The sequence below is a fragment of the Pseudophryne corroboree genome, chromosome 6 (assembly GCF_028390025.1).
Source record: "Pseudophryne corroboree isolate aPseCor3 chromosome 6, aPseCor3.hap2, whole genome shotgun sequence".
NCBI classification, from domain to species: Eukaryota; Metazoa; Chordata; class Amphibia; order Anura; family Myobatrachidae; genus Pseudophryne; species Pseudophryne corroboree.
Window position 1 is genome coordinate 24,058,180 of NC_086449.1, and position 25,016 is coordinate 24,083,195.

Below are 25,016 nucleotides of genomic sequence, written 5' to 3' on the forward strand. Positions count from 1 at the left end.
TCAACATGTCTAAGACTGAGCTGATCATCTTCCCACCCTCCCGCACAGCCTCACCTCCCACAATCTCATTATCCATTGATGGCACGACTATCTCCCCTAGCCCCCAAGTACGCTGTCTTGGCGTAATCCTTGACTCCTCCCTCTCCTTCAAACCACACATTCAGCAACTCACAAACCTGTCATTTTCATTTCAAAAACATTTCTAGAATCAGACCTTTTCTCACCCAGGATGCCACTAAGATCATTATTCACTCACTGATTATTTCCAGACTGGACTACTGTAATCTCCTCTTAACTGGCCTCCCTGACAATTACCTCTCTCCACTCCAATCTATCCTCAATGCTGCTGCCCAGCTCATCTTCCTCACCAAACGCACTACGTCCACCTCCCCTCTCCTACAAGCCCTTCACTGGCTCCCCTTCCCTTTCAGAATCCAATTCAAACTTCTCACACTCACTTACAAAGCCCTCACCCACTCCTCTCCCATCTACATCTCTGATCTTATCTCCCTTTACACTCCCACCCATCCTCTTCGCTCTGCTAATGCACGCAGACTCTCCTGTCTTCTGATTACTTCCTCCCACTCCTATCTCCAAGATTTTTCACGTGCTGCTCCCTTTCTCTGGAATTCTTTACCTCTCCCCCTCAGACTCTCCACCTCTCTACAAAACTTCAAACGGGCTCTTAAGACCCATTTCTTTACCAAACCCAGCCAAATCTCAACATAACCCTCTGTTCCACGCTCTCTATGTACCCCATCTGTATCACCCCTGTCTGTCTACCCCTCCCCTCAGAATGTAAGCTCTCACGAGCAGGGCCCTCTTCCCTCATGTGCTTATAGTTTTCTTACTTTAATAATCCTCAACTGCCCAGATCCCGCAGTTTTTTGACCACCTGGAACTTATCTCTATGTTTACTAGTGTAGTTATGCTTAGTTGCCCTGTACTTGTCCTATATTGTATTCAACTGTAAGTCACTGTTTTCCTGTTTGATTATGTGCATATGTACTCTGTAATTGGGCGCTGCGGAACCCTTGTGGCGCCATATAAATAAAGGATAATAATAATAATAATGCCTGCTGTCTGCTGCTGTATCCTTTCAGTATACATTTTCCCTATAGGGCGTAAGCCTGCGAGCAGGGCCCTCTGACCTCTCTGCCTGTTATAATCGCTGTTTTGCTCCCTATTGTAAAGCGCAACAGATTATGCCGGCGCTATATAAGGAAATGTATCTAAACGTTAGGGAGGGGCGTTACTGAACAGCGCAACTTCCCACGGCTCCAGGTTTGCCTCTCTTCTCTCCTGGCAGGTCTGTACCTGATTCCAAGGGGTAAATTTACTAAGGTGGGAGTTGTTGTTTTTTTTTTTTTTTTTACAAATGGTGGTTACCCATAGCAACCAATCAGGTTCTATCGATTATCTTCTAGAAGCAACTAGATAAGTGTCAAGTAGAATCTGATTGGTTGCTACGAGCAACATCAATAGTTACGCTGTTTGCTCTATATGCACAGACAAGATTAAAACATGCGTGGACACTTCAGCAAGAGACCAAGGGGGACATTTACTAAGATGGGAGTTCTATTTAACATGAGATGCTGCCCATAGCAACCAATCATATTCCAGGTATTATCTTGAAGAAGGTGCTAGATAAATGAGAAGTAGAATCTGATTGGTTGCTATGGGTAACATCCCATCCCAAATAGAACTCCCATCTTAGTAAATTTACCCCCAAGCGTCCTGCCGTACAAGGCCAATATGCAAACGATTCTTCTGTTTCACCATTAGATTGCAAGCTCCGGTGACCCTGGTGCCGAATAGTATAAGAGTGTCACAAAGCAGAACTGCACTGATTGCACCACAGCATCAATTGGTGCTGGGAGGGGGGAGGGGGATGTGGGGGGGGGCTGTTTACCGCTGTAATCTATTCAGCATAAAGTACACTAGCGACAGTCAGTCAATGAACAAAAAATCTCACAGACGTCTTTAAATATTTGCATTTATTTTAGTTAGTAAACAATCAGCATTGGGACAGAAGAAAGTGCGTGTTCCCAAGAGCTTACACTCTACAGGTATAGGGCTATCAATAACCGATAAGAAAATAGTGCAATACATTTTAAAAATGACAGAATTAACTTTTCGATTTGTTTATGAAACAAAGAAGCAAGAAGATATTGGAGAGACCACTGAGCAGTCCCCCCGTCCCTCCCCCAGGCTGTCCATCCCATACCACACACACTCCTCCTATCTCTTTCCCCGCCTCTCTCTCTATCTCCCACTGTGTAAACAGGTTTGTAAGCCAACATCAGTCTCCACCACCTCCCATACAGACACAGACGCCATTCTGTATGTTCTTTAACCCAACAGTGACTGTATAAGCAGGAGGGAATGAATCAAAACCATTTTATCAAATATTTTCACGCGTTTCACAAAAATAGTGTGTGTATATATATATATATATATATATATATATATTAGAAATAATGCTGGATTGTTTTACACCAGACCATCTGTTATTGTGGTATCCCAAAAAGAACTTGCACTGATCACTTCTGTATATAGACGCGTTTCGCTCATCACCATCCTCATAGATCCCTCCCCTTTCCCGATGCCTTGGTTCTGAGAAGCGGGGATGGGGCTGCATTGACACAATTAATTGCTCCGAACCCTCCTCCTCACAAATCGCAACCCCGCAACTGCACCTACAGTATGCGGTGAAAAGGATACTCAATATTTGGGCGAACAACGCATTCTATAAGAAATATGCCCCTTAATGAGGTGGAGGCAGAAAAATCTATAAGATCTAGGCAGGAGGTGGCACAATAACATTTGACGTGTTTAATACGGCGATTATTCGATGCAGCATTGCGCGTAACGGCGATCTGACCAATTTTGTGGAGACGTTACCCTGTGTAAGTGCTCGTTTTTAAGATCTACATGATCAATAATTGCCGGTATACGTGCAAGCACATTTGAAAATTAATGGGATCCCAGCAGCCGTTTGCACGCAATTGCAGCCCAACTATTATAACTGCAGCCTCAGTAAAGTGACGCCGTTATATAATAAATCACAGCGCTTTCCCTGCAGTAGTAGTGGATGTGCGGACACTGGCTGCCTGGTGGCACTGTGACACAGCACGAAATGTATTTGATAAGGGCAGAGGAATGTGACACGTTACCGAAAACACTTCCCGCTCCCTCTCCACACCAGATTCGGCGATCTCATGTTCAAATCCCAGCGTCCTCATTATGTATTTCCTTTAGGGAAGATAAACAGCAGACCTGATGTATAATCCCATAGGCTTCTATAGGCGGCTTTGCCTATTGCGCACAAGCCCTGTAGAGTTTCGCTTTCCGGAGCTTGATACACATGGGTATTGCGGCAATCCTCTGAAAACGGCAGATTTTGGAGGTTTGATCACTATATCCCGCCCTGAATGTAGAGTACATAGTAAAGGAGACCCTGTTAGCATCGCTAATCCAGTCCCACAGATTGTTCATGCTACCCCTGATAGCACTAGGCAGGGCAGCCATCTTGGGCGCGCCTCATGGGTTACAATGGGCAGGAAGCAATATGGGGAGATGTGATCTATAATGAGGAAATACAACAAATTAGCATAAAAAAGGTGACATACGATATACAATAAACCCCCAAAATCATAATTTCCATGTGTTTTACTTCCTCACCATGCGGGAAAAGCAATGTGATCAGTGCCGTAAACAGGGGTGGGAAAGCGGTGCCACACTGTGGGTGACCGCTCATCCACGGCCCCTGCAGCTAGAATGGCCGCTGCAGTGACGCAGGAGTGTCCTTTGGATGCTTCAGATGTGCACACTGCAGCTCTCACAGCCCCCCCCCCCCCCCCTGGAGCTGAGGATGCTCTGGACAGCACTTTCTTTCCCGCTGCTGCTGACTCCGCCCCCTCCGCACGATGTCATGCGCTCAGGAGACGTGGCCGGCACAGGGTGCTGAATAGCACAATGCGTAACACATAAATTACACGGCAAATATTATTATTTATAAAGCAGAGAGAAAACGGGTCTCCGGACAGGCCTACGATACGCCTGTCCGAAAAGGGGTTGGAGCCTCACCAGAAAGGGAACGAAGCTTTGAGGAAAACTCCAGTTTACATCCCACTGGGGGCGTGCCCGACACTCTGGAGATGTTGAATAGCCCCCGGCACTGTGACGGCATAAGCGCCTGGAGTCGTGTTGGAGAAAGAGCGCTATATAAATAAAATTATTATTATTATTGTTTTTTAACACACGTATGGGGCCTGTTAGTGCAAATTCTTAACCTATATGAAGCCGATATTAAACTATATAAACCTGAACGCAGGCCCCCGGGAGGGATAAGCCGCTGTACAATGTGAAAATGGACAGACAAATGTATTATTGCTCTGTTATCATTAGTGTAGAGTAATAAAGATAATCGTTCATTACAGCGTAGTCTTGTTATTCATTTGTCCATTTTCCTGATGTTTTCACATTGTACAGCGCCATATTCCCCCCTACTGGTGACTTTCTGCATTACATTATTATTACTGTATTATTTTGTTTTGCAGAATTCGTCTTCCCGTGTCCTAACTACTGAATTCTGTGACATTCTGGTGATCAAGCTAAAGACAGCTCAATAGGGGAAGTTTTAATATGGTCATTCAGGATAGATAGATAGATAGATAGATAGATAGATAGATAGATAGATAGATAGATAGATAGATGTATATGGGGCTGTATGGTGGCATGTGAGGTATTATTTGGGTATATGGGACTATATGGTGGGATGTGATGTATCATGTGGGTATATGGGGCTATATGGTGGCACGTGAGGTATTATGTGGGAATATATTGGCCTACATGGTGGCATGTGATGTATTATATGGTTATATGGAGCTATATGGTGGCACGTGAGGTATTATGTGGGTATATGGTGGCACGTGAGGTATTATGTGGGTATATGGTGGCACGTGAGGTATTATGTGGGTATATGGGGCTATATGGTGTTACATGAGGTATTATGTGGGAATATGGTGCTATATGGTGACATATAATGTTTTATGTGAGAATATATGGGGCTGTATGGTAGCATGTAATGTATAATGTGGGTATATGGGGCTGTATGGTGGCATGTGAGGTATTTTGTGGGTATATAGTGGCATGTGAGGTATTATGTGGGAATATATGGGGTTATATGGTGGCATGTTATGTATTTTGTGGGTATATGGTGGCACGTGAGGTATTATGTGGGTATATGGTGGCACGTGAGGTATTATGTGGGAATATATGGTGGCATGTTATGTATTTTGTGGGTATATGGTGTTATATGGTGGCATGTAATGTATTATGTGGGTATATGGGGCTATATGATGGTAAGTGAGGTATTATGTGGGTATAAGGGGCTATATGGTGGCATGTGATGTATTTTGTGGGTATATGGTGGAAAGTGAGGTATTATGTGGGGATATATGGGGTTATATGGTGGCATGTTATGTATTTTGTGGATATATGGTGTTATATGGTGGCATGTGATGTATTATGTGGGTATATGGGGCTATATGATGGCACGTGAGGTATTATGTGGGTATATGGTGGCACGTGAGGTATTATGTTGGTATATGGTGGCATGTGAGGTATTAAGGTAGAATATAGGTCTACATGTATATATAAGAGTGAGCTGCTGTGTAATTGGCACCCTAAATATATAATTTAGAAGCTAATAAAATAAACCAGGCCCTAAATATGACATCTTGTAGACATGAAGGGATTGCTGTGGTCATGACTCCTCTGTATTAGGCTGGGCCCTAGGATAGACACAAGGTGGGCCCTTTGGTTAACCACAGATTTTACATTTTATATGTTATATATATCATATTATATAGGCTGTATATCCACCCACATGAGATAGATCAGTTCCTCTGCTTTAGGACATGGCAGACACATCTCTTCACCCCCTCTGCTGACTCCAGGTTGTTCCTCACGAAGCTGCAGACCCCTATGGGACAACTGAAGGTCTTACTCAAAATCTTCTGCAGCAGAATGTGGAACTCCTGCTCCTCAGACAGTTCCAGAGGCTCATGGCTATAAACCACACCGATCACACACGTAGAAGACATCTTCACCCTGGTCTTGACATCGACCAATATCTCCTTGACCTGAGGCCTGTTGATGTCTTCTCTCAGAAATGTTGAACGAAAGGCCACCAGGATTAGAGGGTAGGGGAAGGACTTGGGTTTGGGGAGCTGAATGCACTCAGATGGCCTCATGTCCTTCCCAGAGTTCGATATCACTTCCTCATACTCCACCGCTTCATAGTGGTCATCAAAAAGGGCTTTGGAGACTTCTCTGAAGATCCCAGCTTTCTCGGAAGGACGAACAGACGTGCAGATGTTCCCGAGAAGAAGGAATCTTTCTTTGCCTCCCAGCCGGCAGACTAGATCCCGGAATGAAGTATCCAGCCCCATCATTTGGTCTTCTGTGTAGTCATCGTGGTCTGTGAAATGAGAGAAAGAAACTTAGAAAGTATCTGCCTTGCTTTTCCTGGTCAGGCTACAGGGAACTACAAGAGCAACACTCTGCTAACACTAATAATCCCCCAAAAGGTAACACGGGGAGGCTTAAACATATTTCTCTGACGTCCTAAGTGGATGCTGGGACTCCGTAAGGACCATGGGGATTAGCGGCTCCGCAGGAGACTGGGCACAACTAAAGAAAGCTTTAGGACTACCTGGTGTGCACTGGCTCCTCCCACTAAGACCCTCCTCCAGACCTCAGTTAGATTCTTGTGCCCGGCTGAGCTGGATGCACACTAGGGGCTCTCCTGAGCTCCTAGAAAGAAAGTATATTTTAGGTTTTTTATTTTACAGTGAGATCTGCTGGCAACAGACTCACTGCAGCGAGGGACTAAGGGGAGAAGAAGCGAACCTACATAACTGGTGGTAGCTTGGGCTTCTTAGGCTACTGGACACCATTAGCTCCAGAGGGATCGACCGCATGGAACCGGCCATTGATGTTCGGTCCCGGAGCCGCGCCGCCGGCCCCCTTACAGAGCCAGAAGCAAGAAGTGTTCCGGAAAATCGGCGGCAGAAGACTTCAGTCTTCACCAAGGTAGCGCACAGCACTGCAGCTGTGCGCCATTGCTCCTCATGCACACCTCACACTCCGGTCACTGATGGGTGCAGGGCGCTGGGGGGGGGGCGCCCTGAGCAGCAATATAAACACCTTGCCTGGCAAAATCATCACAATATATAGCCCCAGAGGCTATATATGTGATAAATACCCCTGCCAGAATCCATAAAAAAGCGGGAGAAAAGTCAGCGAAAAAGGGGCGGAGCTATCTCCCTCAGCACACTGGCGCCATTTTCTCTTCACAGTGCAGCTGAAAGACAGCTCCCCAGGCTCTCCCCTGTAGTTTTCAGGCTCAAAGGGTTAAAAAGAGAGGGGGGGCACTAAATTTAGGCGCAATATTGTTTATACAAGCAGCTATTGGGGGAAAAATCACTCAGTTATAGTGTTAATCCCTGTATTATATAGCGCTCTGGTGTGTGCTGGCATACTCTCTCTTTGTCTCCCCAAAGGACTTTGTGGGGTCCTGTCCTCAGTCAGAGCATTCCCTGTGTGTGTGCTGTGTGTCGGTACTGCTGTGTCGACATATGGGATGAGGAAGGTTACGTGGAGGTGGAGCAGAGGCCGATAAATGGGATGTCGCCCCCTGTGGGGCCGACACCAGAGTGGATGGATAGGTGGAAGGTATTAACCGACAATGTCAACTCCTTACATAGAAGGCTGGATGACGTAAAACAGCTGTGGGACAGCCGGCTTCTCAGCCCGCGCCTGCCCAGGCGTCTCAAAGGCCATCAGGGGCTCAAAAAAGCGCCCGTTACCTCAGATGGCAGACACAGATGTCGACACGGAGTCTGACTCCAGTGTCGACGAGGTTGAGACATATACACAATCCACTAGGAACATCCGTTACATGATCTCGGCAATGAAAAATGTGTTACGCATTTCTGACATGAACCCAAGTACCACATAAAAGGGGTTTTATTTTTGGGGAGAAAAAGCAGCCAGTGTTTTGTTCCCCCATCAGATGAATGAATGAAGTGTGTAAAGTAGCGTGGGTTCCCCCAATAAGAAACTGGTAATTTCTAAAAAGTTACTGATGGCGTACCCTTTCCCGCCAGAGGATAGGTCACGTTGGGAGATATCCCTTAGGGTGGATAAGGCGCTCACACGTTTGTCAAAAAAGGTGGCACTGCCGTCTTAAGGATACAGCCACCTTGAAGGAGCCTGCTGATAAAAAGCAGGAGGCTATCCTGAAGTCTGTATATACACACTCAGGTTATATACTGAGACCTGCAATTGCCTCAGCATAAATAGTGCTGCTGCAGCGTGGTCTGATACCCAGTCAGATAATATTAATACTCTAAGACAGGGATAATAGTTTGCTAACATAGAGCATATTAAAGACGCCGTCTTAGATATAAAGGATGCACAGAGGGATATTTGCCGGCTGGCATCCAGAATTAATGCAATGTCTATTCTGCCAGGAGGGTATTAGAAACCCGGCAGTGGACAGGTGATGCTGCCTATAAAAGGCACATGGAGATTCTGCCTTATAAGGGTGAGGAATTGTTTGGGGATGGTCTCTGGGACCTCGTATCCACAGCAACAGCTGGGAAGAAAATTTTTTACCTCAGGTTTCCTCACAGCCTAAGAAAGCACTGTATTTTCAGGTACAGTCCTTCGGCTTCAGAAAAGCAAGCGGGTCAAAGGCGCTTCCTTTCTGCACAGAGACAAGGGAAGAAGGAAAAAGCTGCACCAGCAGCCAGTTCCCAGGATCAAAAATCTTCCTCCGCTTCCTCTGAGACCACCGCATGACGTTGGGGCTCCACAGGTGGAGACAGGTGCGGTAGGGGCGCGTCTCGGGAACTTCAGGGACCAGTGGGCTTGCCCACAGGTGGATCCCTAGGTTCTGCAAATAGTATAACAGGGATACAGGCTGGAGTTCGAGGCGACTCCCCCTCGCCGTTACCTCACATCAGCCTTGCCTGCTGCCCTCGGAGAAAGGTAGTACTGGCGGCAATTCACAAGCTGTACTTCCAGCAGGTGAAATCAAGGTACCCCTCCTTCAACAAGGCCGGGGTTACTATTCCAAAATGTTGTGGTACCGAAACCAGACAGTTCGGTGAGACCCATTCTAAAATTGAAAGCCTTGAACACTTATATACGAAGGTTCAAGTTCAAAATGGAATCGCTCAGGGCGATTATTGCAAGCCTAGAGAATTTCATGGTATCACTGGACATCAAGGATGCTTACCTGCATGTCCCTATTTACCCTCTTCACCAGGAGTACCTCAAAATTGTGGTACAGGATTGTCATTACCAATTCCAGACGTTGCCGTTGGTCTGTCCCCGGCACCGAGGTATTTACCAAGGTAATGGCCGAAATAATTATCCCGTACTTGGACGATCTCCTTATAAAGGCGAGGTCCAGGGAGCAGTTGTTCGGCGGAGTAGCACTATCTCGGGAAGTGCTACAACAGCACGGCTGGATTCTGAATATTCCAAAGTCGCAGCTGGTTCCTACGACGCGTCTACTGTTCCTGGGTATGGTTCTGGACACAGAACAGGATAAAAAGGGTTTCTCCCGGAGGAGAAGTCCAAGGAGTTGTCGTCTCTAGACGGAGACCTCCTAATACGTATACAGGTGTCGGTGCATCAATGCACGCGAGCCCTGGGAAGGATGGTAGCTTCTTACGAAGAAATTCCATTCGCCAGGTCCCATGCAAGGATTTTCCAGTGGGATCTGTTGGACAAGTGGTCCGGGTCGCATCTTCAGATGCATCGGCGGATAACCCTGTCTCCAAGGGCCAGGGTGTCGCTGTTGTGGTGGCTGCAGAGTGCTCATCTTCTAGGGGGCCGCAGATTCGGCATACAGGACTGGGTCCTGGTGACCACGGATGCCAGCCTTCGAGGCTGGGGGGCAGTCACACAGGGAAGAAACTTCCAAGGCTATGGAAAAGTCAGGAGACTTCCCTACACATAAATTTTCTGGAACTAAGGGCCATTTACAATGCCCTAAGTCAGGCTAGACCCCTGCTTCAACACCGGCCGGTGCTGATCCAGTCAGACAACATCACGGCGGTCGCTCATGTAAACCGACAGGGCGGCACAAGAAGCAGGATGGCGATGGCAGAAGCCACAAGGATTCTCCGATGGGCGGAAAATCATGTGTTAGCACTGTCAGTAGTGTTCATTCCCGGAGTGGACAACTGAGAAGCAGACTTTCTCAGAAGACAGGACCTCCACCCGGGAGAGTGGGGACTTCATCCAGAAGTTTTCCAAATGATTGTACACCGTTGGGAAAGGCCACAGGTGGACATGATGGCGTCCCGCCTCAACAAAAAGCTACAAAGATATTGCGCCAGGTCAAGGGACCCTCAGGCGATAGCTGTGGACGCTCTGGTAACACCGTGGGTGTACCAGTCGGTGTATGTGTTCCCTTCTCTGCCTCTCTTACCCAGGGTAATGAGAATAATAAGAAGGAGAGGAGTAAGAACTATACTCATTGTTCCGGGTTGGCCAAGAAGAGCTTGGTAACCAGAACTCCAAGAAATGATCTCAGAGGACCCATGGCCTCTGCCGTTCAGACAGGACCTGCGGCAGCAGGGGGCCTGTCTCTGTTCCAAGATGTACCGCGGCTGCGTTTGACGGCATGGCGGTTGAACGCCGGATCCTGCAGGAAAAGGGCATTGCGGAGGAAGTTATCCCTACGCTATTTAAAGCTAGGAAAGAAGTGAACGCAAACCATTATCACCGCATATGGTGGAAATATGTTGTGTGCTGTGAGGCCAGGAAGGCCCCAAAGGAGAAATTTCAGCTAGGTCGATTTCTGCACTTCCTACAGTCAGAGGTGACTATGGGCCTAAAATTGGGTTCCATGAAGGTCCAGATTTCGGCTCTATCGATTTTCTTCCAAAATAGAACTGGCTTCACTGCCTGAAGTTCGGACTTTTGTTAAGGGAGTGCTGCATAGTCAGCCCCCGTTTGTGCCTCAAGTGGCACCGTGGGATCTCAACGTGGTGTTGGATTTCCTGAAGTCGCATTGGGTTGAGCCACTTAAATCTGTGGAGCTACAATACCTCACGTGGAAAGTGGTCATGCTGTGGGCCGTGGCGTCGGCCAGGCGTGTATCAGAATTGGCGGCTTTGTCATACAAAAGCCCTTATCTGTATTTTATATGGATAAGGCGGAATTGAGGACTCGTTCCCAATTCCTTCCTAAGGTGGTATCAGTTTTTCATATGAGCCAACTAGAGATGAGCGCCTGAAATTTTTCGGGTTTTGTGTTTTGGTTTTGGGTTCGGTTCCGCGGCCGTGTTTTGGGTTCGAACGCGTTTTGGCAAAACCTCACCGAATTATTTTTGTCGGATTCGGGTGTGTTTTGGATTCGGGTGTTTTTTTCCAAAAACACTAAAAAACAGCTTAAATCATAGAATTTGGGGGTCATTTTGATCCCAAAGTATTATTAACCTCAAAAACCATAATTTACACTCATTTTCAGTCTATTCTGAATACCTCACACCTCACAATATTATTTTTAGTCCTAAAATTTGCACCGAGGTCGCTGTGTGAGTAAGATAAGCGACCCTAGTGGCCGACACAAACACCGGGCCCATCTAGGAGTGGCACTGCAGTGTCACGCAGGATGTCCCTTCCAAAAAACCCTCCCCAAACAGCACATGACGCAAAGAAAAAAAGAGGCGCAATGAGGTAGCTGTGTGAGTAAGATTAGCGACCCTAGTGGCCGACACAAACACCGGGCCCATCTAGGAGTGGCACTGCAGTGTCACGCAGGATGGCCCTTCCAAAAAACCCTCCCCAAACAGCACATGACGCAAAGAAAAAAAGAGGCGCAATGAGGTAGCTGTGTGAGTAAGATTAGCGACCCTAGTGGCCGACACAAACACCGGGCCCATCTAGGAGTGGCACTGCAGTGTCACGCAGGATGGCCCTTCCAAAAAACCCTTCCCAAACAGCACATGACGCAAAGAAAAAAAGAGGCGCAATGAGGTAGCTGTGTGAGTAAGATTAGCGACCCTAGTGGCCGACACAAACACCGGGCCCATCTAGGAGTGGCACTGCAGTGTCACGCAGGATGTCCCTTCCAAAAAACCCTCCCCAAACAGCACATGACGCAAAGAAAAAAAGAGGCTTTTTACTGATATGACGGGTTGTTTTGGATTTGACATGCTCTGTACTATGACATTGGGCATCGGCCTTGGCAGACGACGTTGCTGGCATTTCATCGTCTCGGCCATGACTAGTGGCAGCAGCTTCAGCACGAGGTGGAAGTGGATCTTGATCTTTCCCTAATTTTGGAACCTCAACATTTTTGTTCTCCATATTTTAATAGGCACAACTAAAAGGCACCTCAGGTAAACAATGGAGATGGATGGATTGGATACTAGTATACAATTATGGACGGGCTGCCGAGTGCCGACACAGAGGTAGCCACAGCCGTGAACTACCGCACTGTACTGTGTCTGCTGCTAATATATAGACTGGTTGATAAAGAGATAGTATACTCGTAACTAGTATGTATGTATAAAGAAAGAAAAAAAAACCACGGTTAGGTCACTGGTATATACAATTATGGACGGGCTGCCGAGTGCCGACATAGAGGTAGCCACTGCCGTGAACTACCGCACTGTACTGTGTCTGCTGCTAATATATAGACTGGTTGATAAAGAGATAGTATACTCGTAACTAGTATGTATGTATAAAGAAAGAAAAAAAAAACACGGTTAGGTCACTGGTATATACAATTATGGACGGGCTGCCGAGTGCCGACACAGAGGTAGCCACAGCCGTGAACTACCGCACTGTACTGTGTCTGCTGCTAATATATAGACTGGTTGATAAAGAGATAGTATACTCGTAACTAGTATGTATGTATAAAGAAAGAAAAAAAAACTACGGTTAGGTCACTGGTATATACAATTATGGACGGGCTGCCGAGTGCCGACACAGAGGTAGCCACAGCCGTGAACTACCGCACTGTACTGTGTCTGCTGCTAATATATAGACTGGTTGATAAAGAGATAGTATACTCGTAACTAGTATGTATGTATAAAGAAAGAAAAAAAAACCACGGTTAGGTCACTGGTATATACAATTATGGACGGGCTGCCGAGTGCCGACACAGAGGTAGCCACAGCCGTGAACTACCGCACTGTACTGTGTCTGCTGCTAATATATAGACTGGTTGATAAAGAGATAGTATACTCGTAACTAGTATGTATGTATAAAGAAAGAAAAAAAAACCACGGTTAGGTCACTGGTATATACAATTATGGACGGGCTGCGGAGTGCCGACACAGAGGTAGCCACAGCCGTGAACTACCGCACTGTACTGTGTCTGCTGCTAATATATAGACTGGTTGATAAAGAGATAGTATACTCGTAACTAGTATGTATGTATAAAGAAAGAAAAAAAAACCACGGTTAGGTCACTGGTATATACAATTATGGACGGGCTGCCGAGTGCCGACACAGAGGTAGCCACAGCCGTGAACTACCGCACTGTACTGTGTCTGCTGCTAATATATAGACTGGTTGATAAAGAGATAGTATACTCGTAACTAGTATGTATGTATAAAGAAAGAAAAAAAAACCACGGTTAGGTCACTGGTATATACAATTATGGACGGGCTGCCGAGTGCCGACACAGAGGTAGCCACAGCCGTGAACTACCGCACTGTACTGTGTCTGCTGCTAATATATAGACTGGTTGATAAAGAGATAGTATACTCGTAACTAGTATGTATGTATAAAGAAAGAAAAAAAAACCACGGTTAGGTCACTGGTATATACAATTATGGACGGGCTGCCGAGTGCCGACACAGAGGTAGCCACAGCCGTGAACTACCGCACTGTACTGTGTCTGCTGCTAATATATAGACTGGTTGATAAAGAGATAGTATACTCGTAACTAGTATGTATGTATAAAGAAAGAAAAAAAAACCACGGTTAGGTCACTGGTATATACAATTATGGACGGGCTGCGGAGTGCCGACACAGAGGTAGCCACAGCCGTGAACTACCGCACTGTACTGTGTCTGCTGCTAATATATAGACTGGTTGATAAAGAGATAGTATACTCGTAACTAGTATGTATGTATAAAGAAAGAAAAAAAAACCACGGTTAGGTGGTATATACAATTATGGACGGGCTGCCGAGTGCCGACACAGAGGTAGCCACAGCCGTGAACTACCGCACTGTACTGTGTCTGCTGCTAATATATAGACTGGTTGATAAAGAGATAGTATACTCGTAACTAGTATGTATGTATAAAGAAAGAAAAAAAAAACACGGTTAGGTCACTGGTATATACAATTATGGACGGGCTGCCGAGTGCCGACACAGAGGTAGCCACAGCCGTGAACTACCGCACTGTACTGTGTCTGCTGCTAATATATAGACTGGTTGATAAAGAGATAGTATACTCGTAACTAGTATGTATGTATAAAGAAAGAAAAAAAAACCACGGTTAGGTCACTGGTATATACAATTATGGACGGGCTGCCGAGTGCCGACACAGAGGTAGCCACAGCCGTGAACTACTGCACTGTACTGTGTCTGCTGCTAATATATAGACTGGTTGATAAAGAGATAGTATACTCGTAACTAGTATGTATGTATAAAGAAAGAAAAAAAAACCACGGTTAGGTCACTGGTATATACAATTATGGACGGGCTGCCGAGTGCCGACACAGAGGTAGCCACAGCCGTGAACTACCGCACTGTACTGTGTCTGCTGCTAATATAGACTGGTTGATAAAGAGATAGTATACTACTAATATTATATACTGGTGGTCAGGTCACTGGTCACTAGTCACACTGGCAGTGGCACTCCTGCAGCAAAAGTGTGCACTGTTTAATTTTAATATAATATTATGTACTCCTGGCTCCTGCTATAACCTATAACTGGCACTGCAGTAGTGCTCCCCAGTCTCCCCCACAATTATAAGCTGTGTGATCTGAGCAGTCAGACAGATATATAATATATATAGATGATGCAGCACACTGGCCTGAGCCTGAGCAGTGCACACAGATATGGTATGTATGTGACTGAGTCACTGTGTGCTGTGTATCGCTTTTTTCAGGCAGAGAACGGATTATAAATAAAAGTGGTGGTCACTGGTCACTATCAGCAAAACTCTGCACTGTACACTACTGAGTACTCCTAATGCTCCCCAAAATTAGTAAATCAAGTGTCTAAACGGAGAGGACGCCAGCCACGTCCTCTCCCTATCAATCTCAATGCACGTGTGAAAATGGCGGCGACGCGCGGCTCCTTATATAGAATCCGAGTCTCGCGATAGAATCCGAGCCTCGCGAGAATCCGACAGCGTCATGATGACGTTCGGGCGCGCTCGGGTTAACCGAGCAAGGCGGGAAGATCCGAGTCGCTCGGACTCGTGAAAAAAAACATGAAGTTCTGGCGGGTTCGGATTCAGAGAAACCGAACCCGCTCATCTCTAGAGCCAACCTATTGTGGTGCCTGCGGCTACTTGGGACTTGGAGGATTCCAAGTTACTGGACGTAGTCAGGGCCCTGAAAAGTATATGTTTCCAGGACGGCTGGAGTCAGGAAAACTGACTCGCTATTGATCCTGTATGCACCCAACAAGCTGGGTGCTCCTGCTTCTAAGCAGACTATTGCTCGCTGGATCTGTAGCACGATTCAACTTGCACATGCTGCGGCTGGACTGCCGCACTCTAAATCTGTAAAAGCCCATTCCACGAGGAAAGTGGGCTCTTCTTGGGCGGCTGCCCGAGGGGTCTCGGCTTTACAACTTTGCCGAGCTGTTACTTGGTCGGGTTCAAACATTTTTGCAACAGTCTACAAGTTTGATACCCTGGCTGAGGAGGACCTAGAGTTTGCTCATTCGGTGCTGCAGAGTCATCCGCACTCTCCCGCTCGTTTGGGAGCTTTGGTATAATCCCCATGGTCCTTACGGAGTCCCAGCATCCACTTAGGACGTCAGAGAAAATAAGATTTTACTCACCGGTAAATCTATTTCTCGTAGTCCGTAGTGGATGCTGGGCGCCCATCCCAAGTGCGGATTGTCTGCAATACTTGTTTATAGTTATTGCCTAACTAAAGGGTTATTGTTGAGCCATCTGTTGAGAGGCTCAGTTATATTTCATACTGTTAACTGGGTATAGTATCACGAGTTATACGGTGTGATTGGTGTGGCTGGTATGAGTCTTACCCGGGATTCAAAATCCTTCCTATTTGTGTCAGCTCTTCCGGGCACAGTATCCTAACTGAGGTCTGGAGGAGGGTCTTAGTGGGAGGAGCCAGTGCACACCAGGTAGTCCTATAGCTTTCTTTAGTTGTGCCCAGTCTCCTGCGGAGCCGCTAATCCCCATGGTCCTTACGGAGTCCCAGCATCCACTACGGACTACGAGAAATAGATTTACCGGTGAGTAAAATCTTATTATTTGCAAATGTATGTAACTGAGATCTCTGCATTTCCACTATCATAATAGGATGTAAATCTCATGTAAAGGTCCATTATACGTGCTGGGTGAATTCTGTGTTATTGCTTCTTAACCTGAGGGTTACTCAGGTGTCCGATGTTCACGCATCAGAGTCAACCTCATAAATAATCCCTGTGAACAATACTGAGTTCAAAGTTTGCATTCAGTGTTTTCTATTAACAATGCTTTAGTGGTTTCAAGCTCATACTTTCCTACTTTTATATTCTCACAGAGAGAAGCTGGCTACAGGGTTACACAAACAGAAGGGAGCTATGAGCCTGTCCCTCCCCCTGCAGGGTGACACAGTGACACAGACTGGAGGGGGCTATGAGCCTGTCCCTCCCCCTGCAGGGTGACACAGTGACACAGACAGAAGGGAGCTATGAGCCTGCCCCTCCCCCTGCAGAGTGACACAGACAGAAGGGAGCTATGAGACTTACCCTCCCCCTGTAGGGTGACACAGTGAGAACAGAGCTATGATCCTGTCCCTCCCCCTGCAGGGTGACGCAGTGACACAGACAGAAGGGAGCTATGAGCCTGCCCCTCCCCCTGCAGGGTGACAGACAGAAGGGAGCTATGAGCCCTCCCCTCCCCCTGCAGGGTGACACAGACAGAAGGGAGCTATGAGCCTGTCCCTCCCCCTGCAGGGTGACACAGACAGAAAGGAGCTATGAGAATGACCCTCCCCCTGCAGAGTGACACAGACAGAAGGGAGCTATGAGCCCTCCCCTCCCCCTGCAGGGTGACACAGACAGAAGGGAGCTATGAGCCTGTCCCTCCCCCTGCAGAGTGACACAGACAGAAAGGAGCTAGGAGACTGACCCTTCCCCCTGCAGGGTGACACAGTGACACAGACAGAACAGAGATATGAGCCTTTCCCTCCCCCTGCAGGGTGACACAGACAGAAGGGAGCTATGAGCCTGCCCCTCCCCCTGCAGGGTGACATAGACAGAAGGGAGCTATGAGCCTGTCCCTCCCCCTGCAGGGTGACACAGGCAGAAGGGAGCTATGAGCCTCCCGCTGCAGGGTGACACAGACAGAAGGAAGCTATGAGCCTGTCCCTCCCCCTGCAGGGTGACACAGTGACACAGACAGAAGGGAGCTATGAGCCTGTCCCTCCCCTTGCAGGGTGACACAGTGACACAGACTGGAGGGGGCTATGAGCCTGTCCCTCCCCCTGCAGGGTGACACAGTGACACAGACAGAAGGGAGCTATGAGCCTGTCCCTCCCCCTGCAGGGTGACACAGTGACACAGACAGAAGAGAGCTATGAGCCTCCCCCTCCCCCTGCAGAGTGACACAGACAGAAGGGAGCTATGAGACTGACCCTCCCCCTGCAGGGTGACACAGTGAGAACAGAGCTATGATCCTGTCCCTCCCCCTGCAGGGTGACGCAGTGACACAGACAGAAGGGAGCTATGAGCCTGCCCCTGCAGGGTGACACAGACAGAAGGGAGCTATGAGCCTGTCCCTCCCCCTGCAGGGTGACACAGACAGAAAGGAGCTATGAGAATGACCCTCCCCCTGCAGAGTGACACAGACAGAAAGGAGCTATTAGACTGACCCTTCCCCCTGCAGGGTGACACAGTGACACAGACAAACGAGAGCTATGAGCCTGACCCTCCCCCTGCAGGATAACACAGTGACACAGACAGAACAGAGATATGAGCCTGTCCCTCCCTCTGCAGAGTGACACAGACAGAATGGGGCTATGAGCCTTTCCCTCCCCCTGCAGGGTGACACAGTGACACAGACAGAAGGGAGCTATGAGCGTGTCCTTCCCCCTGCAGGGTGACACAGTGACACAGGCAGAAGGGAGCTATGAGCCTGCCCCTCCCCCTCCAGGGTGACATAGACAGAAGGGAGCTATGAGCCTGTCCCTCCCCCTGCAGGGTGACACAGTGACACAGGCAGAAGGGAGCTATGAGCCTGCCCCTCCCCCTGCAGGGTGACATAGAAGGGAGCTATGAGCCTGTCCCTCCCCCTGCAGGGTGACACAGACAGAAGGGAGCTACGAGCCTGCCCCTCCCCCTGCAGGTTGACACAGACAGACAGAAGATATAAGCCAGACCCTCCCCCTGCAGGGTGACACAGTGGGTTCACTACGATATGCCGGCGGTCGGGCTCCCGGCGACCAGCATACCGGCGCCGGGAGCCCGACCGCCAGCTTACCGACAGTGTGGCGAGCGCAAATGAGCTCCTTGCGGGCTCGCTGCGCTCGCCACGCTACGGGCACGGTGGCACGCTACGCGCGCCACACTATTTTATTCTCCCTCCAGGGGGGTCGTGGACCCCCACGAGGGAGAATAAGTGTCGGTATGCCGGCTGTCGGGCTCCCGGCGCCGGTTTGCTGGTCGCCGGGAGCACGACCGCCGGCATACTGAAGACCACCCGACACAGTGACATTCCATGCATTTATGGTATGGATATAGTACCAGTTAGTTTCACTTGCCTCTATTTCTCCCCTCCAGTGTGGCCATGATGGTCAGCTTCACCTCCCGGATGGATTTTGGCTGGGAACTTGAGTAGCAGCAGACCCCCCACAGCTGTCCTGTAAAGACCTGACCCATCAGCTTGCGGAGACGCTCCTTGGACTCCATGTTTTTCTGTTTTTCAAGAGGCTCTCTAGTGTAGATGATGCCGACCACCTTGCATGTCGATCTGCTGGTCCTCACCCTAACGTCCCTCAATATCTCTCTCACCAGCGTATTCTTTGCAGCCTCCATCACTAGTGATTCCCGAAAAACTGCCAAAATGACTGGAAATTCCAGCGTCCTGGACTGAGACGGAGAGGTTGACGTGACTGAGCTCAGAACTTTGTTAGGTCCTTCAAGAACTTTGTCTTCTTTACTCGGCACATAACGCCAATCGGGTGGCTGAAAGAGGGCAAATGACAGTTCATCCAAAATCCCGCTGTTGCCGCCATCGCTCTGTGGGCCGTATCCAGCCTCCCCCACTAATAGCACGCTCTCCTTCCCTCCCAGGCTAGAGATGGCCTCCTGGAATAGAGCATTCAGTCCATCTGCAGCCATAGGTCCAGCTCCGGCCTGCTCCGCCAGGTTTGGTGGCTGCAGATTCTGGAGAGGCTGGCTCTCGTTCAGAAGATGGAGATGAGAAGATGTTGGTCTGTGAGCTTGGAAGACCGTTGCAATCCATCGGGATAGGTTCATATTTATGGATGGCTGAGATCTAGGGTCACTCTGTTGGCCTACTGGTTGTCCCCACCGTTTATTCCTGGTCTGGTGTCCCCTATAAACGCTTCTGTCTCAGGTGTCTCTCGTTTCTTCATCCCCTCGTCTCATGGTAACTACGTGAAGTGGCCGCTTTCAGCACACTCTCCCTTATCTCTTCAGTTCACTATTATCTGGGCCAATTAATCATTAATGAGGACGTGGTGTTTGATTTAATATTTACATTTTGGGTTAGTGTCTGAATGAAGTGTAAGTGGAGAGAGACAGAGGAGGAAATGATGAAACGCAGATTATTAAATAGCCAAGTATAGGTGAGCCGCCATGGGGGCCCAGACAGAATGTGTGTGTGTATATATTTATACTGTGACCTTTAAGGAGAATACTTAGTGATTAGTGATTAATGTACTGCAGAAAGCAGCTGCACCCAGTTTCACACTTTGGGCCTATTTATCAAGCTGAAATCATGCGGAAAAGGCTGATAAGACGCTTTTTTAGTATTGGGGGCTATTTATTAACAGCTGAATACAGGATATGTCACATAGGGTGGGATGTACAGTATTAAAATACATCGCCACCCCTCACCGCCCACTATATGTACTAACGTCGCAATACATTGATAGAGGGCCCCAGTGATACCCATGAGAAGGTGTACAGGATATCTCAGTCACCTCCCAGCCCAGGTGGGACAGAGAGGGGTAACACCTGGCACTGTGTGGTGTGGGGCAGAGATGGGGTAACACCTGGCACTGTGTGGTGTGGGGCAGAGAGGGGTAACACCTGGCACTGTGGTGTGGGGCAGAGAGGGGTAATACCTGTCACTGTGTGGTGTGGGGCAGAGAGGGGTAACACCTGGCACTGTGTGGTGTGGGACAGAGAGGGGTAACACCTAGCACTGTGTGGTGTGGGGCAGAGAAGGGGTAATACCTGTCACTGTGTGGTGTAGGGCAGAGAGGGGTAACACCTGGCACTGTGTGGTGTAGGGCAGAGAGGGGTAACACCTGGCACTGTGTGGTGTGGGGCAGAGAAGGGGTAACACCTGGCACTGTGTGGTGTGGGGCAGAGAAGGGGTAACACCTGGCACTGTGTGGTGTGGGGCAGAGAGGGGTAACACCTGGCACTGTGGTGTGGGGCAGAGAGGGGTAATACCTGTCACTGTGTGGTATAGGGCAGAGAGGGGTAACACCTGGCACTGTGTGGTGTGGGGCAGAGAGGGGTAACACCTGGCACTGTGTGGTGTGGGGCAGAGAGGGGTAACACCTGGCACTGTGTGGTGTGGGGCAGAGAAGGGGTAACACCTGGCACTGTGTGGTGTGGGACAGAGAAGGGGTAACACCTGGCACTGTGTGGTGTAGGGCAGAGAGGGGTAACACCTGGCACTGTGTGGTGTGGGGCAGAGAAGGGGTAACTCCTGGCACTGTGCGGTGTGGGGCAGAGAGGGGTAACACCTGGCACTGTGTGGTGTGGGGCAGAGAAGGGGTAACACCTGGCACTGTGTGGTGTAGGGCAAAGAGGGGTAACACCTGGCACTGTGTGGTGTGGGGCAGAGAGGGGTAACACCTGGCACTGTGTGGTGTAGGGCAGAGAGGGGTAACACCTGGCACTGTGTGGTGTGGGGCAGAGAGGGGTAACACCTGGCACTGTGTGGTGTGGGGCAGAGAAGGGGTAACTCCTGGCACTGTATGGTGTGGGGCAGAGAGGGGTAACACCTGGCACTGTGTGGTGTGGGGCAGAGAGGGGTAACACCTGGCACTGTGTGGTGTGGGGCAGAGAAGGGGTAACACCTGGCACTGTGTGGTGTGGGGCGGAGATGGGGTAACACCTGGCACTGTGTGGTATGGGGCAGAGAGGGGTAACACCTGGCACTGTGTGGAGTGGGGGCAGAGAGGGGTAACACCTGGCACTGTGTGGTGTGGGACAGAGAAGGGGTAACACCTGGCACTGTGTGGTGTAGGGCAGAGAGGGGTAACACCTGGCACTGTGTGGTGTGGGACAGAGAAGGGGTAACACCTGGCACTGTGTGGTGTAGGGCAGAGAGCGGTAACACCTGGCACTGTGTGGTGTGGGGCAGAGAAGGGGTAACATCTGGCACTGTGTGGTGTAGGGCAGAGAGGGGTAACACCAGGCACTGTTTAGTGTGAGGCAGAGAGGGGTAACACCTGGCACTGTGTGGTGTGGGACAGAGAAGGGGTAACACCTGGCACTGTGTGGTGTGGGGCAGAGAAGGGGTAACACCTGGCACTGTGTGGTGTGGGGCAGAGAAGGGGTAACACCTGGCACTGTGTGGTGTGGGACAGAGAAGGGGTAACACCTGGCACTGTGTGGTGTGGGGCAGAGAAGGGGTAACACCTGGCACTGTGTGGTGTAGGGCAGAGAGGGGTAACACCTGGCACTGTTTAGTGTGGGGCAGAGAGGGGTAACACCTGGCACTGTGTGGTGTGGGACAGAGAAGGGGTAACACCTGGCACTGTGTGGTGTGGGGCAGAGAAGGGGTAACACCTGGCCCTGTGTGGTGTGGGGCAGAGAAGGGGTAACACCTGGCACTGTGTGGTGTGGGGCAGAGAGGTAACACCTGGCACTGTGTGGAGTGGGGGCAGAGAGGGGCAACACCTGGCACTGTGTGGTGTGGGACAGAGAAGGGGTAACACCTGGCACTGTGTGGTGTAGGGCAGAGAGGGGTAACACCTGGCACTGTGTGGTGTGGGGCAGAGAGGGGTAACACCTGGCACTGTGTGGTGTAGGGCAGAGAGGGGTAACACCTGGCACTGTGTGGTGTGGGGCAGAGAAGGGGTAACACCTGGCACTGTGTGGTGTGGGGCAGAGAGGGGTAACACCTGGCACTGTGTGGTGTGGGGTAGAGAGGGGTAACACCTGCTGCTCTGGGTGGGGCAGAGAGGGGTAACACCTGACACTCTGGGCGGGGCAGAGAGGGGTAACACCTGGCACTGTGTGGTGTGGGGCAGAGAAGGGTAACACCTGGCACTGTGTGGTGTGGGGCAGAGAGGGGTAACACCTGGCACTGTGTGGTGTGGGGCAGAGAAGGGGTAACACCTGGCACTGTGTGGTGTGGGGCAGAGAGGGGTAACACCTGGCACTGTGTGGTGTGGGGCAGAGAGGGGTAACACCTGCTGCTCTGGATGGGGCAGAGAGGGGTAACACGTGACACTCTGGGCGGGGCAGTGAGGGGTAACACCTGGCACCTAGATACATAGGAATGTTTATTGGCTTTTACAGGTTCTATAGCATATGGTAGCTCTGCAATTAGCCGAGATCGGAAGTGGGAGGAGTCAAGATTAATTATTCCCCCCCATCCTAAAAGACAAGTCTAGATGAGTGGCAGTGTGAGTGTGAGACTTCCGTGCCATGCAGTGGCTCTGTGTGGCCCGTGGGTGGCAGAGGAACCCCAGGAAAGATGCCAGGTGTGCCCAGTCAGGGAGGGAAAGGGGGGTGCTGTACAAGGTGTGCCCAGTAGGTGGCGGGGTGCTAATTGTGTCCAGTAAGTGATGGGGGTGCTAAGTGTGCCTAGTAAAGAAGGGGGGCCCCTTCACTATTTTGCATAGGGCCCACAAAGTTCTAGCTATGGGCTGCTTCAAACATATCTTGGTGGTGTTTTTTTTTTTAGAAAGAAAAAGAAGATAATGCAATAAACAGCCTTGCGCCAAATGCATGACTAATTCTCGCTTATCTAGATATTTGTTTTTACATCCTCCCTCTTATCTTGGATGAAATTCAACTCCACAACAACCAGTTTAGGCGTTCACTCACACAGGGAAAGACACATGTTCATACAGTAGTGTAATACATACAAAAAAAAGCCTTTAATTATGTAAAATATGAAACGTCCTTACACAAAAATCAGCGCACAAGCCCTTATCTGATATTTCTCTGTGATGCTCAGTCATGTGCCAAAGAGAAATACCGCTATCGATGTTCCAAATATCATCCAGGAAATACTTATCAGTGTTCCAACGCGTTTTGTCTTACGTAGACTTCATCAGGGGATACAATTTGGTTTTGTTTGTTTGGTTTAAACTATAGAACTGGAACCCGGACAGAGCAATAAATCAGATTATTATTTTTAATTGTTGCTAAAGGAACATTTTCTGCATTCATTATCATTATGATAGATAGAGCCCAAAAATGTGGTGATATCATTGAACATTGGTGGTTATTCCGAGTTGTTCGCTCGCAAGCTGTTTTTAGCAGATTTACACACGCTAAGCCGCCGCCTACTGGGAGTCAATCTTAGCATTTTAAAATTGCGAACGAAAGATTCGCAATATTGCGATAAGACTTCTCTGTTTAGTTTCTGAGTAGCTCGAGACTTACTCTGCCAGTGCGATCAGTTCAGTGCTTGTCGTTCCTGGTTTGACGTCACAAACACACCCAGTGTTCGCACAGACACTCCTCCGTTTCTCCAGCCACTCCCGCGTTTTTCCCAGAAACGGTAGCGTTTTTTCCCACACGCCCCTAAAACGGCCTGTTTCCGCCCAGAAACACCCACTTCCTGTCAATCACATTACGATCAACAGAACGATGAAAAAACCGTGAGTAATATTCCTAACTGCATAGCAAATTTGCTTGGCGCAGTCGCAGTGCGAACATTGCGCATGCGCATTAAGCGGAAAATCGCTGCGATGCGAAGAAAATTACAGAGCGAACAACTTGGAATGACCACCCTTGGTCATTTATCTGTATTATGCTTTATTTTAGCATTGTTGGTACTATAGCTACTCTTCTCTTTATCTCTCTCCAAGCTTTGATAAATCTCCCCCATAGTCTGGCTGAGCCCAGGTACTTTTCAGTGGGCATGGCCTAATCAAAGGAGGCGTGGACCTGGGCCCCCACTGGGCCCCTCTATCAGACCTGAGCCCAGGTAATTTGTACCCTCCCCCCCCTCCTCTCTCAACGCCACTGGTTATAGTGCCCCAGTACATATTGTGTCACATCACATTCCCCCCTTGCCACTATAACACCCACCATACACTCCTCTCACTGACAATGTAATGTCACACACATCAGGCCCAATTGCTTAGCAGGCAACTTCATAACCTGGGTCCAGGCCCCCTAAGCGTCTGGGCCCCATAGCAACGGCACCCCTAGCACCCACTATAGTTATGCTGAAGCTTGTATGTATGGGTAGTCCTTGTCCCCCATGCAGGGAATTTCCAATACCTGCGTGTCTCCACGAAGGCTGAGGCACAAGACGTCTCTCACCTCTCCCCTTTGCCATATGGCAGTATGTTGTTAGCTGCATACCTCACCCGCCATTGTGTCACAT

General features: G+C 49.0%; 1 protein-coding gene across 1 annotated transcript; it reads right to left on the reverse strand.

The window, feature by feature from the left end:
* Positions 1–1,982: 1,982 nt before the first annotated feature.
* Positions 1,983–19,882, reverse strand: LOC134935917 (uncharacterized). The gene is made up of 3 exons (XM_063930770.1): positions 19,000–19,882; positions 5,894–6,487; positions 1,983–3,586 (listed from the first exon to the last, which is right to left on the reverse strand). The coding sequence occupies exons 1-2, from the start codon at positions 19,715–19,717 to the stop codon at positions 5,904–5,906; spliced, it is 1,302 nt and encodes a 433-aa protein (XP_063786840.1). The 5' UTR covers positions 19,718–19,882; the 3' UTR covers positions 1,983–3,586; positions 5,894–5,903.
* Between the last annotated feature and the right edge of the window lie 5,134 nt (positions 19,883–25,016).

Coding starts and splice junctions, on each gene's coding strand:
- LOC134935917 (XM_063930770.1), bottom strand. CDS start 19,717: ATGAACCTATCCCGATGGATTGCAACGGTCTTCCAAGCTCACAGACCA. Junction 6,488..18,999: donor ACTGGAGGGGAGAAATAGAG/GCAAGTGAAACT, acceptor CTCATTTCACAG/ACCACGATGACTACACAGAA.